Source organism: Zeus faber, assembly GCF_960531495.2.
Source record: "Zeus faber genome assembly, chromosome: 21".
In the NCBI taxonomy this organism is placed as follows: domain Eukaryota; kingdom Metazoa; phylum Chordata; class Actinopteri; order Zeiformes; family Zeidae; genus Zeus; species Zeus faber.
The window spans coordinates 6,838,608-6,854,521 of NC_137208.1; the positions used below are offsets into that span (position 1 = coordinate 6,838,608).

At 44.9% G+C, this 15,914-nt stretch overlaps 1 protein-coding gene across 1 annotated transcript in view; it reads left to right on the forward strand.

The window, feature by feature from the left end:
• LOC307246450 (kinesin-like protein KIF21A) overlaps positions 1-15,914 on the forward strand; it is a gene marked incomplete at both ends in the record, with an annotated part of 53,331 nt that overhangs the window by 8,525 nt on the left and 28,892 nt on the right. The window contains 4 exons of the mRNA XM_080022360.1: positions 9,875-10,097; positions 13,753-13,935; positions 14,538-14,687; positions 15,705-15,839. Of these exons, the coding sequence (XP_079878486.1) occupies positions 9,875-10,097; positions 13,753-13,935; positions 14,538-14,687; positions 15,705-15,839 (691 nt within the window). The remainder of the gene's footprint in view (positions 1-9,874; positions 10,098-13,752; positions 13,936-14,537; positions 14,688-15,704; positions 15,840-15,914) is intronic.

Here is a 15,914-nt window from a genome sequence, read left to right on the forward strand (position 1 = left end):
AAGAAGATGCGGTAGATAAACTGAAGGCCGCCGCGTTTCTCCAAACAAAACCCATTAAAAAAGTGTGTATTTATTGTAGATGTATTTATTTAATTGTATTTTCTGACGTTTACGTGACACAAAAAATCCCCGGCGTGGTGTCCCGCATGCGGTGTCAGCAAAGAAAATCGTGACAACCCTTTCAACGAGGCCTTGTCGATCCAATATGAGCGAAGATTCAGGGACTGGATCGCTTGTTTCTCGCCTGAAATTTGTCCGGAAACAGATTTCTGTGGACCGATGAGGTGACATCAGTGAGAATTCACGGACTGAATACAACGGAAACCGAAGTCAAACTCAAACGCCACTGGCTCACCGAACCTGGAGCTCGTGCTCAAACCCCATCGGCTCACGGATCTGGGGGCCTCAGGCTGGAGGCGACACCCACAGAAACAGAGCGCCCTGGAGCAGGATGGTTTAGAGGCATGTTAGAATGGCTAGAATGCATAATATGAGTGGTATTTTCATAAAAAAAAACAACAACCTTAAAAAACATGTTTTTTGAGGTCCTCAGAGACCTATAGGAACTTGTCGAAAAGGAATCACTAAGTTCCCTTTAACAACATTAGATGCTTCGGATGCAAAATAATTTGTCGCTCTGGGGGCTCTGTACCGCTGTCCATAGAGTTCCAGCTTGTACATCACTCCATATCTTATCTACCTTGTTCATTAAGTCATTGTAAATCAACCTCATCCCGGCTGAGTGTGTGTGCGTGTGCGCAGACTTGTCGGAGCCTGTTGTGTGGAGTGACACAGTGAATGGCTGCCTTCCTCCGGGTCCGGCAGCCAGACAATGAGCAGACTGTTGCTTGAAACGGAGCCTGACTCCACCGAGCGCCGGGCGGCATCTGCAGCCAGCTGGAAAAACGTCGGCACGCGGAGACTCATCTCAGGCACTTCAGACGCTCTTCACTTTGTTTTGTTTTGCACCAGCGTCAACCTTACACATGTAGTAAACTATTTAATAATAAGCTAGTTCAAGTTCTTCTAGTGGCTTTGCATGGCAGGGTCCGGTTTTGCTTTTCACTTTTAACTTTGTCATATATAATTGTTTTTGCTATTACAACATTATAAGATACATAGATGAATAGACATACACAAAGATAAATACTATATATACTGCATATTCAGATTGATTGATAGATAGATGGATAGGTACATATTTATACTGTATATACATAGGTAGATGGATACAAACATAGATAGATAAATATAAACATACGTACATATATATATACATACATACATACATACATACATACATACAGTTCATACGTACACATGATACAATACATACATACAGTTCAAACGTACATTAATACATGCAGTACATTACATACATACATGCAGTATATATACAGTATATACATACAGTACATACACACATACATAACAGTTCATACGTACATATGATACGATACATACATACAGTTCATGCATACATTAATACATGCAGTACATTATATACATACATACAGTATATACATACAGTACATACACACATGCACGTACATACCATACATACATACACACATATGTGTGTGTATGTGTATGTATGTATGGTATGTACGTACATGTGTGTATGTACTGTATGTATATACTGTATATATATGAACATACTTACAGGTCATGCATACATACATATTTACATACAGTATATAAATACATACATACATACAGTATATAAATACAAAAATAAAATAATACGTGGATAAATACTCAAACACAGTACATAGATAGATGTGTGCTGAGAATGAAAGTGGCCTAGCCCAACATGCATTCATAGACGCTTGACAGCGTGACGTCAGCGGGAGGATCCACTGATTCTATTTCTTGTCCTTTTTTTCCATCCTTCTGTCCATTGTCAGTCTCCCTGTCTTTCAGCTTCCAGTGTCGTTCTCTCTTGTCAACGCCTTGCTCAGGGCGACCGTTAAGCCATGAGAAACAGGAGCACTTTGTAGATGCAATTATGTAACGACTCAAGCGCGCGCACACACACACACACACACACACATAAACCACCGTGTGTGTGTGTGTGTGTGTGTGTGTGTGTGTGTGTGTGTGTGTGTGTGTGTGTGTCTGTCTGTCTGTCTGTCTGTCTGTCTGTGCGCGTGAATTGTTACATAATTGCATTATAGTGCACCTGTATGCCTTCTTTGAACACACACACACACACACACACACACACACACACACACACACACACACACAATTGTCAATGAAGGCAGAACGGATTTGGTTTCGTAAAATTACTCTTGAAGTCCTGAAGAACAGAGAGGAGCATTTACTTGTAGAGCTAGCCGTGTGTGTGTGTGTGTGTGTGTGCGTGCGTGCGTGCGTGCGCGTCAGTCGCGCCAGTCATTAACCGACCAACATCACTGGTTTTAAGGCGAGGCAGCTCAGATTACTCCTACTCCAGCTCCACAACACTGATGGAAACTCGTTGGCCTCCTTCTGCTTCGTTACTGTTATTCTCGTCGTCACGTTCGGTCCGGACACCAACCACATGCAACATGCTGCTTCAAACATTGTTGATTTAGGAGCCCTGGCCTGCTGCCGGGCGCACTATGGGATGGGCCCCCGGTAGTCTTACAGAGTAATCCCGGCGTCATTTGCTCTGTGTTCGAAAGGTTGAGGTTTTTGAGGTGATTGAGCAACTTGTGGTTTGTTGACTTGGTTCAGGAACATTGGAGGCAGAAGGGACTGGGGAATTGGTTGGACGTGCCAGAATCGCGATACATTTCCCGCGATACGATGCAATCATGGTGCATTTCCCACGATAGTTCAGTTTAGATTCAACTAATTGTCATTGCACAGAGAACAAGTACTGAGGCAACAAAATGCATTTCTCTGCATTTTTCCATCCTATTAGCTGACGTATCGAGGAGCAGTGGGCTGCCATGCAGCGACGCCCCGGGGAGCAGTACGATACAATCATGATACATTTCCCGCGATGCGATACAATCACAGTGCTACCACTGTGTCACACAGCGAGAACAGTGACGGAGTTTTTTCCCGCAAGCCATAAGAACTGTCAATGCTGACCTCACCAGGGGTCCTCACTGAGCCACACACATAGGCTCCACTACCTTCTGTACTGTATGTAGTATACTGCACCGCATACTGTGTCACTGTTCTGGGTTGTTCGGTGTTACCAGATTGCTGCACCGTGCTGTTGTATACTGTGCTGTATATCTCACAAACACTACCTCACTTTATTCACATGCCACTTTAATGCACATATCTGTGTATACATTATTCGTCTATCCCATATACATAAGTCTCTCCCATATACGTAAGCCTATTCCCTTTATCTATTCCATTTTATTTTATTTTATTTTAATTTATCCTATAGGTATTCAACTTACTGTATTACATTTTAGGAATCAGTTAGTTGGTCTAGTAGAAAGAAATTTTCTTAGGTAGCTACTGTGTTCAGTCTAGAACATATTGTGTGTAATCACCGGGTGCGTTGCGTTTACATTTCACTGCATATATGTATGAAAGTATGTATATGTATGTGACGAATAAACCTCTTGAATCTGGAATCACGATACATTTCCCGCGCTACGATACAATCGCAATGTCGCCACGCTGCATTTCCTGTGATACGATATGGTCACGATACATTTCCCACGGTGAAATACTATCACCACATTTCCCACGATATATTGCCCACAATGCGATACCATGGCAATACATTTCCCACAATACAATACTATTACAATACCTTTTTCCCAGGGTACGATACTCTTGCAATGCATTTCCAACAATGAGATACTGTCATAATGCTATCACAATGCATTTCCCATGATACGATACTACCCCATATAATTTCAGACGATCACGATACTACCACGATACATTTCCCATGATACAATACTAAGGGGAAGTATTGTGATATAGTGCAGTGCACAATTTTATTTGTCCCATCCCTACAACATAGTAAAGGTTAGATGCTGTATTCCATCATTTTTCTTCCTCTGGATTTGAGACTCTCCGCTCAGAGTTGCAGCAGCATATTATGGGATGTTTTACTGAAGCCTTTCAATGTGGAGTCTCTTGTGTTCATGTGGGTTTGCTCTGGGTTCTCTGGTTTCCCCCCCACATCAAAAGACGTGCACGCGGGCGCCCCGGCGGCTCCCCGGGTAGAGCGCACCATATACAAGTCCTTACCGCAGCCGCCCGGGTTCGATTCCGGCACGTGGCCATTTGCAGCGTGTCATCCTCTCTCTCTGTCCCCTGCCTTCCCTTTCTCCACGCACTGTCACAATCAGATAAAGCACGAAAATGCCAAAAATATATCTGAACGTTCCTACCACACAACTACAGTACACACCGATCAGCCACAACCTTAAAACCACTGAGAGGTGAAGTGAATAACATTGATCTTCTCATTCCAATGACACCTGTCAAGGGGTGGGATGTATGAGGCAGCAAGTGAACAGTCGGTCCTTGAAGTTGATGTGTTGGAAGCAGGAAAGATGGTCAAGCGTAAGGATCTGAGCCACTTTGACGAGGACCAAACTGTGATGCCAGACGACTGGGTCAGAGCATCTCCAAAACCACAGGTCCTGTGGGGTGTTCCCGGTGTGCAGTGGTTACTACCTACCAAAAGTGTTCCAAGGAAGGACAACCGGTGACAGGCTCATGAGCGCACGGCCCCCGGGGCTCATTGATGCGCATGGGGAGTGAAGTTCAGCCCGTCTGGTCTGATCCCACAGAGGAGCTACTGTAGCACAAACTGGTGAAAAAGTTCATGCTGCTGTGATAGAAAGGTGTCAGAACACACAGTGCATCACAGCTTGATGTGTATGGGGCTGTGTAGCCACAGACCGGTCAGAGTGTCCATGTTGACCCCTGTCCACCTCTGAAAGCACCTACAATGAGCAGGTGAGTGTGGAGTCCACGCCTCGACGGGTCAGAGCTGTTTTGGAGGCACAAGGTGGAGCCTCACAATATTAGTGCTTATTCGTGGTGGTTTTAATGTCGTGGCTGATGGGTGTACCCGCTCATTGCCACGAGGCTGGATGGTATCGCCATCTAGCTAAATGCAAAGGACATATTTCATTCCATGTGACGGCAGTGAAAGTAGATTTTTTAACGACTTTATTCCCGCTCCGTTTCGACAAGTGGGTTGTTGTGAATCCTCGTGTGTATTTTTTCCGACAGCCTGCAGAGTACTGCCTCAAAAGACTCTTTTCTTTCTTTGCGCTGCCTCGTGGGCTAAGATGTTCTCCCGTGTTCCGGCTGAGTCACGACAGCGCCACTGGCTCCGGAGTCCTGTTAGAGGTGAGAGGAGATCATCAGCAAACGCTGATAGTTAGGGCGGTCTGGACGTCGTGGTCGTTTAGGTAGATGGACGGATGGAGGGACGGACGGGCGGATGGATACTTTATTTATCACCGGAGGGCGGAAGGAAGGAAAGAAGGAAGTCGGCGTCCCTGGGGAGCCGCCCGATTGGCTGATTGGCCTGCGTTCCGGGAAGTGTGAGGTCAGCATGGCGGTCGTCATGGCGACGGCGATGCTGATTCACCTCACTTGACTCATCGCCGCGTTCCTCTCCTCTCCATCCTCTCCCCTTCTTTCCTTCCCTCTCCTCCCCGTCACCTCCCATCACCCTCTACTTTCGTCTCCTCTTTCTTTCTCGTCCCCTCTTTCCCTCCGCCCCCGGTCCTCTCCTCTCCTCAGGCGCCTCCCCTCCTCTCTCCATCCTCCCCTCTTCCCTACACCCTCTCCTCTCCTCTCCCCTTTACGTTCCCTCTCTCTCTCTCTCTCTCTCTCTCTCTCTCTCTCTCTCTCTCTCTCTCTCTCCCTCTCTTCTCTCGATTCCACTCCTCATCCCTCTTTACCAGAAGCATCTGATGTCCCTTGTTCGAATGCCAACCTGAAATCATTTGATTCGAGGTCAATTTACTTTTTTTATATGGTTATTTATTTTTTTGATAGTAGTTTTAAATTGCACTCTAACCCGTTCTGTGTGATTTTATTATTTGTTATCCGTTTTTTACCTTTTTATACCCCAATTTTTGGTTCTTGTCCTTCTTTTTATAAAATGCATTTGATGTCTTTTGCAAAGCACTTTGAAATGCCCTTGCGTAGGAAATGTGCAGTAGAGCAGTGAAAGCAGCCGCTTATATGTCAGAATATAAACTGTATTTTTAAATTCAGCCAAACATGAAACACATTCTTTTTAGGGGGGATTTTCAGCTGAACCTTTGGCGCCTCAAAAGCAGAAAAATGTTATTTAGGTTTCTGTTTTTGTTCCATGGACTCTCTCAATCGCATCACATTTTATGCGTTCTCTGGCCTCCTGCTAAACAGTATCAAGGGGGCTGTTTTGCAGACGGGGATTCATCGAACGGCCTTTCTTCAGGACTCAACTAATCCTCCTTGAATGAATCCAGGATTTAAAAACGCCCCTTCTGAGACGTTGCTTGATTTAAGATGAACGAGTTGTGGACTAGGGAGTCCTGGACTGAGGTGATGAAGGACTAGTCGGATCCCTCTGTCTGGTCTCGGTGCTGGTCGACCCGGAGGCCACGCCCATTAATCCAGAGGTTCAATTTAAACCTTCACTTGGACCTGGATCAGCTCTCCTCTTCCTTCTGGAGATAACATTTTTCAAACCAAGTCTGAGACTATTTTGAACCATGAACGAGGAAGGCCCTTTCCCGTCCCCTTTGCCCTTACCAGATTAAAGGCGTCATTTAGTCTCAGGTTAGGCCTGATCTGTGTCGGCCCAATATCTTTTTTGGGATGTTTGTATTGATAGCATACCTTTGGGGGCTCGCTCCTCACAATATCTACCGCCGTTAGTCTGACCTCTACAAACTCTGTTTCATAAATCATTGCTTTGACTCTCACCTCAAGCCTGTTAGTCTCGCTGATTAGGCCAGACGTGTGTGTGTGTGTGTGTGTGTGTGTGTGTGTGTGTGTGTGTGTGTGTGTGTGTGTGTGTGTGTGTGTGTGTGTGTGTGTGTGTGCCTGCCTGCCTGCCTGCCTGCCTGCCTGCCTGCCTGCCTGCCTGCCTGCCTGCCTGCCTGCCTGCCTGCCTGCCTGCCTGCCTGCCTGCCTGCCTGCGTGCGTGCGTGCGTGCGTCTGCCAGACAAGAACCCGCTCTCTGGCCGAGTCTGATTTAAGGACCCAAATCCAGGCTCATTTGGAAAAATTATCTCATTCAATAACACGGCATTCCAGTGGTTCGGAGCTGGACGCACAAAGTGTCCCGTTAATGTGAGTTCAACTTATGGCTTTTCAAAGCGAATTTTAATCTAGCGGTCACACACACACACACACACACACGCTCAAGAGTATAAGTGTGTGTGTGTGTGTGTGTGTGTGTGTGTGTGTGTGTGTGTGTGTGTCTCTCCAGGTTGTCACTGTAATCGCTATAATGAGACCAAACATGGTGAGCCTTACAAGACTTGTCATTGTGTGTGTGTGTGTGTGTGTGTGTGTGTGTGCGTGTGTGTGTGTGCGCGTGCGCATACACATATTGACCTTTGACCTCCGAGTAGTTGAAAATTCATTGAACCGGGCATCACCCAGGTGAACTGAATGCCCTGCCTCAGTTGAGGATCCGGATCGGGCTTTTAAAGGAAGCTGTCGGATCCAATTAAAAGGTTTGTCTCTGGGAGTTTAACAGAAAAGCAAAGAAATTGGACACAGTACGTACGTCACGCACCCTGAAGAACGTGTGTGTGTGTGTGTGTGTGTGTGTGTGTGTGTGTGTGTGTGTGTGTGTGTGTGTGTGTGTGTGTGTGTGTGTGTGTGTGTGTGTGTGTGTGTGTGTGTGTGTGTGTGTGTGACATAGATAAGTGTGTGTTATTACCAGGCCCGTTTGTGCTGAAGTGCTTGAAAAGTCCTTGAGAACAACGTGGTCATTGAAAACCTGCAGTATTCCCCTTGCTTTTGTAACTAATATACAAATATATTAATATAAATAATAGACAACGCCATTAAGATTATATTATTTTTTATTTAATAAAGATCACATTGAAAAATGTATGATTTTTGTCTTGCGGGAAGTCCTTGAAAATAAAAAGGTAGTTTTTAAGAAAGTACTTGAAAGTCCTTGAATTTCATTTGCTAATAATGCCAGAATGAACCCCTGAGTTGGAAAGTAAAAAGTTTGGAGAAAATAATTTGACCGCATACAATAATAATAATAATAATAATAAAAATAATAATAGTAATAATAATAATAATTATTATTATTATTATTATTATTATTATTATTATTATAAATGCATACATTTAATAAATACCAAATATGTTTGAATACACATTTAAACTTGAAATTATTTATTAAAATAGTTTTAAACCTTTATTTAAGTTGACGTCAGAGGGAGGTCCAGGAAGGTGGTGGTCCGTTTGTGTTTCAGGTAGTTCCTTCCTCCTCTTATCCTGTCTTCTGCCCCCTACCTCTCTCTCTCTCTCTCTCTCTCCCTCCCTCCCTCCCTCTCTCTCTCTCCCTCTCCCTCTCTCTCTCCCTCTCTCTCTCTCTCTCCCTCTCTCTCTCTTCTCATCAGGCTGTAATCCCTTCCGAGCGCTCGCTAAATAGCAGGAGTCTGATGTCAGGATGGCACAATGATGCTACTGTAGCTTCTCTATCTGCTCTTTCTTTCCTTCTTTCTTTATTTCTTTCCTTATTTCCTTCTTTCTTTCTTTCTTTCTTTCTTCGAAACAACCATGAAAGGCTCTTGTGTACCTTTAATTTCCCTTTCATTGCTGTTTACAGTCGTGCTGAGTTTTGAAACCTTTTGCTTTCAGTAAATATCCACAAACCCCGACAGAGAATGACTCTGGTAAAAAGTGAAAGTTTGACATTTTTACTTAAGTAAAAGTATGTCAGTATTTTCTCTTAAAGTACTTAAATGTGAAAGTACTTGTGACATGAGTCATATAACATGTACATGTCGGATAGTTCATAAAGCTGCAGCATCTTTTCTGCAGATGATGCTCATGCATGATTATAATTTCCATAGGTGGTGTGATAATAATGTCAAAACCAGTGGATTTCTCTAAGATATCAACATATTTTATAAAATGATATGAATATGTTTAATACTTACGGACAGTGTCTTTGAATTACAATCTGCAAAACACTATAAGTGGAAGATGATAATGACCCATTAGTCAAAATGACCCACCTCCGTGTTATGACCTTCTCTCTCCTCTGGGACGGACGGAGGCTTCGGGGATGAGCCTCGTGCTGTACCTGGGGAAGAGGTGCATCGTGGGAGGAAATGATGTCGCCATCAGCCTGTTTATTTGAAAAGCAAACAGAGTGATTCCTTATTCCGTAATGAAAACCCGGGGCTGGGGACCTGTTTACCTTCTCTCCCTCTCCCTCCCTCTGCCCCTCTCTCCCTTTCCTCTTTCTCTACGCTCCCTCTCTCTCGCTCTCCCCCTCCCTCTCTCTCTCTCTCTCTCTCTCTCTGTACTGAACAGTAAGGTTACTGTACATGGGTCTGCTAACACTGTGCACCCATTCTTTCACACACACACACACACACACATTTTGAAACATACTGCCACACACACTGTCAAAGACTGTCATGTGTTGCCATAACAACACGTAATGAAAGATATAACATCGATGATGTGACTAGCTATTTGATACGAGATATCAGGATGTGAGACACGATACCGTGATATCAGATGTGATTTTGTGATTTGAGACTAGATATCGTCTCGATTTTTCGTCCCGTCTTCTTCTGAACTCGCTCGACTTTTCCAGATGGTCCAGTCGACGCCGCTGCTGTACCTGCTCGGTCATAATTTCCACATTACCGACGCTGGTTTCTCTGCCTCTCCCTCCCTCCCCCAGGATCCGTCCTCAGATGGCCCGGGAGAAGATCGAGGGATGCCACATCTGCACGTCGGTGATGCCCGGGGAGCCCCAGGTGTTCCTGGGGAAGGACAAGGCCTTCACCTTCGACCACGTGTTCGACACGGACTCCCAGCAGGACGCCCTCTACACCCACTGCACCCAGAAGCTGATCGAGGGCTGCTTCCAGGGATACAACGCCACCATCTTCGCCTACGGGCAGGTGGGACAATGTGGATTAGATTAGATGAGATTGAATTTGATTATATTTGATTACATTAGATTGGATTGGATAAGAGTAGATTATATTAGATTCGATAAAATTGGATTAGATTAAATTACATTAGATTTGATTGCATTACATTAGATTAGATGACATTAGATTGGATTACATTACATTCGATTACATTACATTACATTACATTACAATACATTAGATTAGATTACATTACATTACATTAGATTGGATGATATTAGATTGGATTAGATTGGATTGGATTAGAGTGGATTGGAGTAGATACGTTTAGATTGGATTGGATTTGATTATATTACAATGGATTGGATAAAATTGGATGAGATTACATTAGATTAGATTACATTAGATTGGATTAGGTGAGGCTACAGTATAATTTTAATGGAATAGATTCAAATTGAATGGATTGGAATAAAATAGTATAGATGTGAAATCAATACAATAGATTAGATTAGAAAGGAACATGTTAGATAATAGGTTAGAATGACAATCCAATACATTTGAATGCAATAGATTAGAACAGGTTGTATTTCAAGAGATTTGAATAGAAAATGTTGGAGTACATATGTACAGATTATACTAGATCATATTCAATAAAATTGCAATAGAATAGATCACACAGTTTGATAAAACTCATTTGACGAGTGAGTAGGTAATAGTTTGATTTTCCGACTCTGCGCTCTTCACTATTATTTTCGCTTTGCGGCGTCGCCCGCTCCCTTGCCGCGGTGACTCCAGACTCCCGAGTCATTTGAAGAGGCTGGTTCGTTATGAACGAATCGCTCACGAGTCACAGTCCAGCGGGTGTGCGACGCCCCAGATCGTTCCCTGATAATAAGCGCGCCACGGTGGAGGGAAGGTTTCGGGAAACGCCGTTATGCAACGCAGCCCGCAGCGCCCCGCCCCCGGAATTCAGAGACGCAGGTGGTGAAACGAAACGAAAACCAAACGGAGCCTCAACCCAATTTTACCGCTGGAATGAGCAACCGAGTGGTCCGCAAAATGAAGCGAGAAGGATAAAAGAGAAGAGAAAGGCGACGCCATGGAAAGATACGATTTAAAGATATGCACGCCGTGACATATTGCGCGGTGTACAGCATGTGGAGAAATGCTTTTTCTGGAAACTCCAGAGACTGTGCTGGGCAGAGTATTACAAATAGAGAAATAAAGATAGGAATAAAAATAAATAATAGGAATAAAATATAAATCTATTTAAGGCATTTGAAATATACCAACAATCAACAACAGAAACCATATGCACATACCGTTTTTAAGTACATTTTGCAATGTTTGCTGGGTAATGTTTGAGAACTGAAAATTATAAATATGTAGGAATACTGTACAGATGTGCAATTAAACATAAAATGTGTACAAAGCATTAGAACAATGAGGTGAACACCGTATTTATGAGGTGAGTGCTAGGTTGTGACAGAGTTCAGCGTCCTTATGGCCTGGGGGAAGAGACTCTTTGTTTCTCTGTTCTGGTCCTGCGGCTGAGGAGGCGTCTGCCTGACTGCAGCCACTGGAACAGACCATGGTCGGCATGGTGGGGATCCTTAATAACCCTCCGAGCCCTGGTCCTGCACCACCTGATATACAGTATATGTCCTGCAGGGGGGTGGGTGTCATCCCGGTGGTACGTTAAGCTGAACGCACCGCCCCCTGCAGGTCCTGAGAGGAACGGGTCGAGGCCGTTGGTCTGGCACCACATTGTCAGGTCCTCCACCTCTCCCAGGGGGCACCTTCTGATTGTTGTGGAGATCAGGCCCACCCCAACTGTGTCGTCAGCCAACTTTACGATGGTGTTGGTGCTACTCTTGGCCACACAATCATGTGCGTATACGAGAGTACTGTGGAGGACTCAGGACACCGCCTTGGGCGGCTCCTGTGTTGAGGGTGATGGGGGTTGAGGTGTGGCAGCCCACCCTCACCACCTGGGGTCTGCCGGTCAGGAAGTCAAGGACCCAGTTGCACTTTTAGGGAGGTGGACGGTCAAAGTTCCCTGAGCTTGGTGACCGGGGGGAACTATGGTATTAAAAGCTGAACTACAGTCAATGAACAGCCTTCTCACATAGCCCCCACACGCCCGCTGTCAAGGTGCGGAAGGGTGGTGCGCGGCACATGGGAGATTGCGTCACCCGTCGATCGGTTGGGGCGGTAGCTAAACCGTAACGGGTCCAGGGTGCTCGGGAGAAAGGAGCAGATGTAATCCTTAATTGGTCTCTCAAAAGCCCCTCGTGACCGCTGACGTGAGGGCGACAGGACGGTCGTCATTCTTGTCCGTCTTGGGCGCAGGCACGGTAGTGGACGCCTTGAGGCGGGAGGGGGCGCTACGCCCTGGGGCAGGGAGCGCGCCGGTGTGGCGGTGAACACGCGTGGCTTTGCACCTTTCACAGCTCTGCTCGGCTGGTACCATGCCGCTTTGTAATCCTCCATGTTCCCCGACACGAGCTGCGGTGCACGCGCTCAGGGCCTCGCCATTTCTTTGCCTTCGACTATACGATTTGGATTTGTTTTAGCGACATTTTAGTGGGTATTTTTTGTGACTTTTGAGCTGAATTTTTGCAGCCTTCTGAGGGTTTTTTTTTTTTTTACATTAATTGTTGCAGCATTTCTGTTTGGCAGTATTTTTCAGCATTTTTTAGCAGTATTTTTTCTCCCTGACAGAGCACCCCCTGCTGAACGCCTCTCTCACTCTCTCTCTCTCTCTGAGTAGAGCCGCCTTTCAGTCGTTTAATTCTCTGATCTCTCCGTCTCTCCTCTCCTTCGGTTGCATTGTTCCTCTTCTGCCGTTCTCTCTGTCCGCGGCCACACACACACACACACACACACACACACACACACACACACACACACACACACACACGCACACACACGCATGCACACAAAGGCACGCACACACACAGATTCAGGGCTCCTTCCCTTTCATGCTTTTTCGGTGGGAAGCATCGGGGTGACGTGTGAGTTGGGGCTCTGAGACACATTCCTTTCATTGTAACTATGGAAACACCCTCCATCAACCCCACAATCCCAAACACCCAAACCCCCCCCTCCCCCCATACACCCCAAAACACCCCAGAATTCCTCCGCCCGAAACACATCCCCAAACACCCTGCAATACACCCCTCAAGCAACCAGCTCAACCCCAAAAACATCCCCAAACACCCCAAATCATATCCAACACCCCCCCCCCCCAAAAAAAAAACATCTCAAAAGCTGATCTTTTTCAGCGATAGACCATGCGTCCTAATATAATAATATCCAAACAATACAGTATATAAAACACGAAAACCTGATCTTAGATCCACGGGATGCTGGGCCGGGTTGCCAGTTCAGTCAGCTGAGTTTTGATGAGGGTAAAGTGATGGCCTGAGACATTGCGGTTCATACCTGGCAACCCCCGCAGCACTTCAAGGTCATAAACAAATGAGAGCAGAGAAAAAAGAGGGAGGAAAACAACTCGATGATCGATTAGTGACGGGGGGCGGATTAAAAAAGGAGGAAATCGACATTCTGGAAAACGACAAGAGTATAAACAACAGTTTGAGAACAGAACAAAAAGGATGAGAATGGAGACTGACGTGTGGGAAGATAAGAATGTCTCTCTCTTTTTCCTCTCTCTCAGACGGGTTCGGGGAAGACCTACACCATGGGGACGGGCTTCGACGTCAGCATCGGGGAGGAGGATCTGGGCATCATCCCGCGGGCGGTGCACCACCTCTTCAGGGGGATGGAGGAGCGGCGGCAGGCTGCCTCTGAGCAAGGCAGGCCGCTGCCCGAGTTCAAGATCAATGCACAGTTCCTGGAAGTGAGTATTCTCACACACACACACACACACACACACACAAAGGGGGGACGACTCTGAATTTTAGCATTTTTTTTCACTTTCTGGGGGCAATGCAAAATTTTGCAGAATTATGCATTTCCAAAAAATAAAATAAAATAAAAATAGTTCATTAACACTTTTCCTGGAGATTTCCACTGAATAATCATAATAGTAGTATTATTAAAGTACTAAACTCAATTTTAAAGACATTTTGCATTAAGCATTATAGAATATATTTTAGTTGTCTTTTTGTATGTCCTTTTTATGTATTTTTATTTTATTTTTGCATTTTATTGCATTATTATGTAATATAATATATTATTTTTTGTATATTTTTTTATTTATATTGATCATAATAGCACTATCTTATGTCGTTGATAATAGTAATAATAATAATAATAATAATAATAATATACCCCGCCATGTTGGCGCCTCCGGGGGTTGCCAGCTTGGGTGACGGTAAATGTTCTGGCACGAGACATTGCGCCTCACGCCTGGCAACCCCCAGGTCAAAGAGATGAGACCAGATGAAAGTGATGACATGATGGAGAGGTGATGGGGTTGATGTGAATGTACCCCGCCAGCTGTACAACGAGGAGGTCCTGGACCTGTTCGACTCGAGCCGGGACCTCGAGGCCCGGAGGCACAAGTCCAACGTCAAGATCCACGAGGACGCCAGCGGAGGCATCTACACCGTGGGCGTCACCACGCGCACCGTCACCACCGCGGCTGAGGTCTGCTGGGAGGGTTGTTCTTGTTGTCGTAGTAGTAATACTTGTTGTTGTTGTAGTAGTCGTAGATGTTGCTGTTGTTGTTGTTGTGTTGTTGTTGTAGTAGTAGTAGTTGTTGTTGTGGTGGTGTTGTTGTAGTAGTAGTAATAGTAGTTGTTGTAGTAGTAGTAGAAGTTGTTGTTGTGGTGGTGTTGTTTTTGTTGTAGTAGTTGTGTTGTTGTTGCTGTAGTAGTAGTAGTAGTAGTTGTTCTTGTTGAAGTAGTAGTTCTGGTGTTTTTTTTGTAGTAGTAGCAGTAGTAGTAGTTGTTGTTGTAGTAGTAATTGTTGTAATAGTAGTTGTGGTGTTGTAGTAGTTGTTATTGTGGTGGTGTTGTTTTTGTTGTAGTAGTAGTATTAGTAGTTGTTTTTGTTGTGGTGTTATTGTAGTAGTTGTTCTTGTTGAAGTAGTAGTTCTGGTGTTGTTTTTGTAGTAGTTGTTGTGTTGTTGTAGTAGTAGTAGTTGTTGTGGTGTTTTTGTGGAACTAGTAGTTGTTGCTGTTATGATGTTGTAGTAGTAGTAGTATTAGTAGTTGCTGTGCTGTAGTAGTAGTAGTAGTTGTTGTTGTTCTTGTAGTAGTTATTGTGTTGTTTTTGTAGTAGAAGTAATTGATGTTGTGTTGTAGTAGTAGTTGTTGTTGTGTTGTTGTAGTAGTAGTAGTAGTAGTAGTAGTAGTAGTAGTTGTGGTGTTGTAGTGGTAGCTTTGTTGTTGTTGTAGTAGTAGTAGTAGTTGTTGTTGGTCCTCTTGTAGTAGTAGTTGTGGTGTTGTTGTAGTAGTAGGTGTTACTGTTGTGGTGGTGTTGCTGTTGTACTAGTAGTATTGTTGTAGTAATAGTTGTGTTGTTTTGGTGTTGTAGTTATATTAGTAATGGTTGTTGTGCTGTAGTAGTAGTAGTAGTAGTAGTAGTAGCTGTTGTAGTCGTTATAGTGTTGTTGTTTTTAGGTGGGTTCAAAGATGTGTTTCTCCCTCCCTCCCTCCCCAGATGATGCAGTGTCTGAAGCTGGGGGCTCTGTCTCGCAGCACGGCCAGCACCCAGATGAACGCTCAGAGCTCGCGCTCCCACGCCATCTTCACCATCCACCTCTGCCAAGTGCGCATGTGCACGGCCGACAACAACGTACGCGGCGCCTGCCGACAAGCAGCAGCACTTTGCACTACGTCGCACTCTCAAACGGCTCTGGATCGCTCGCTT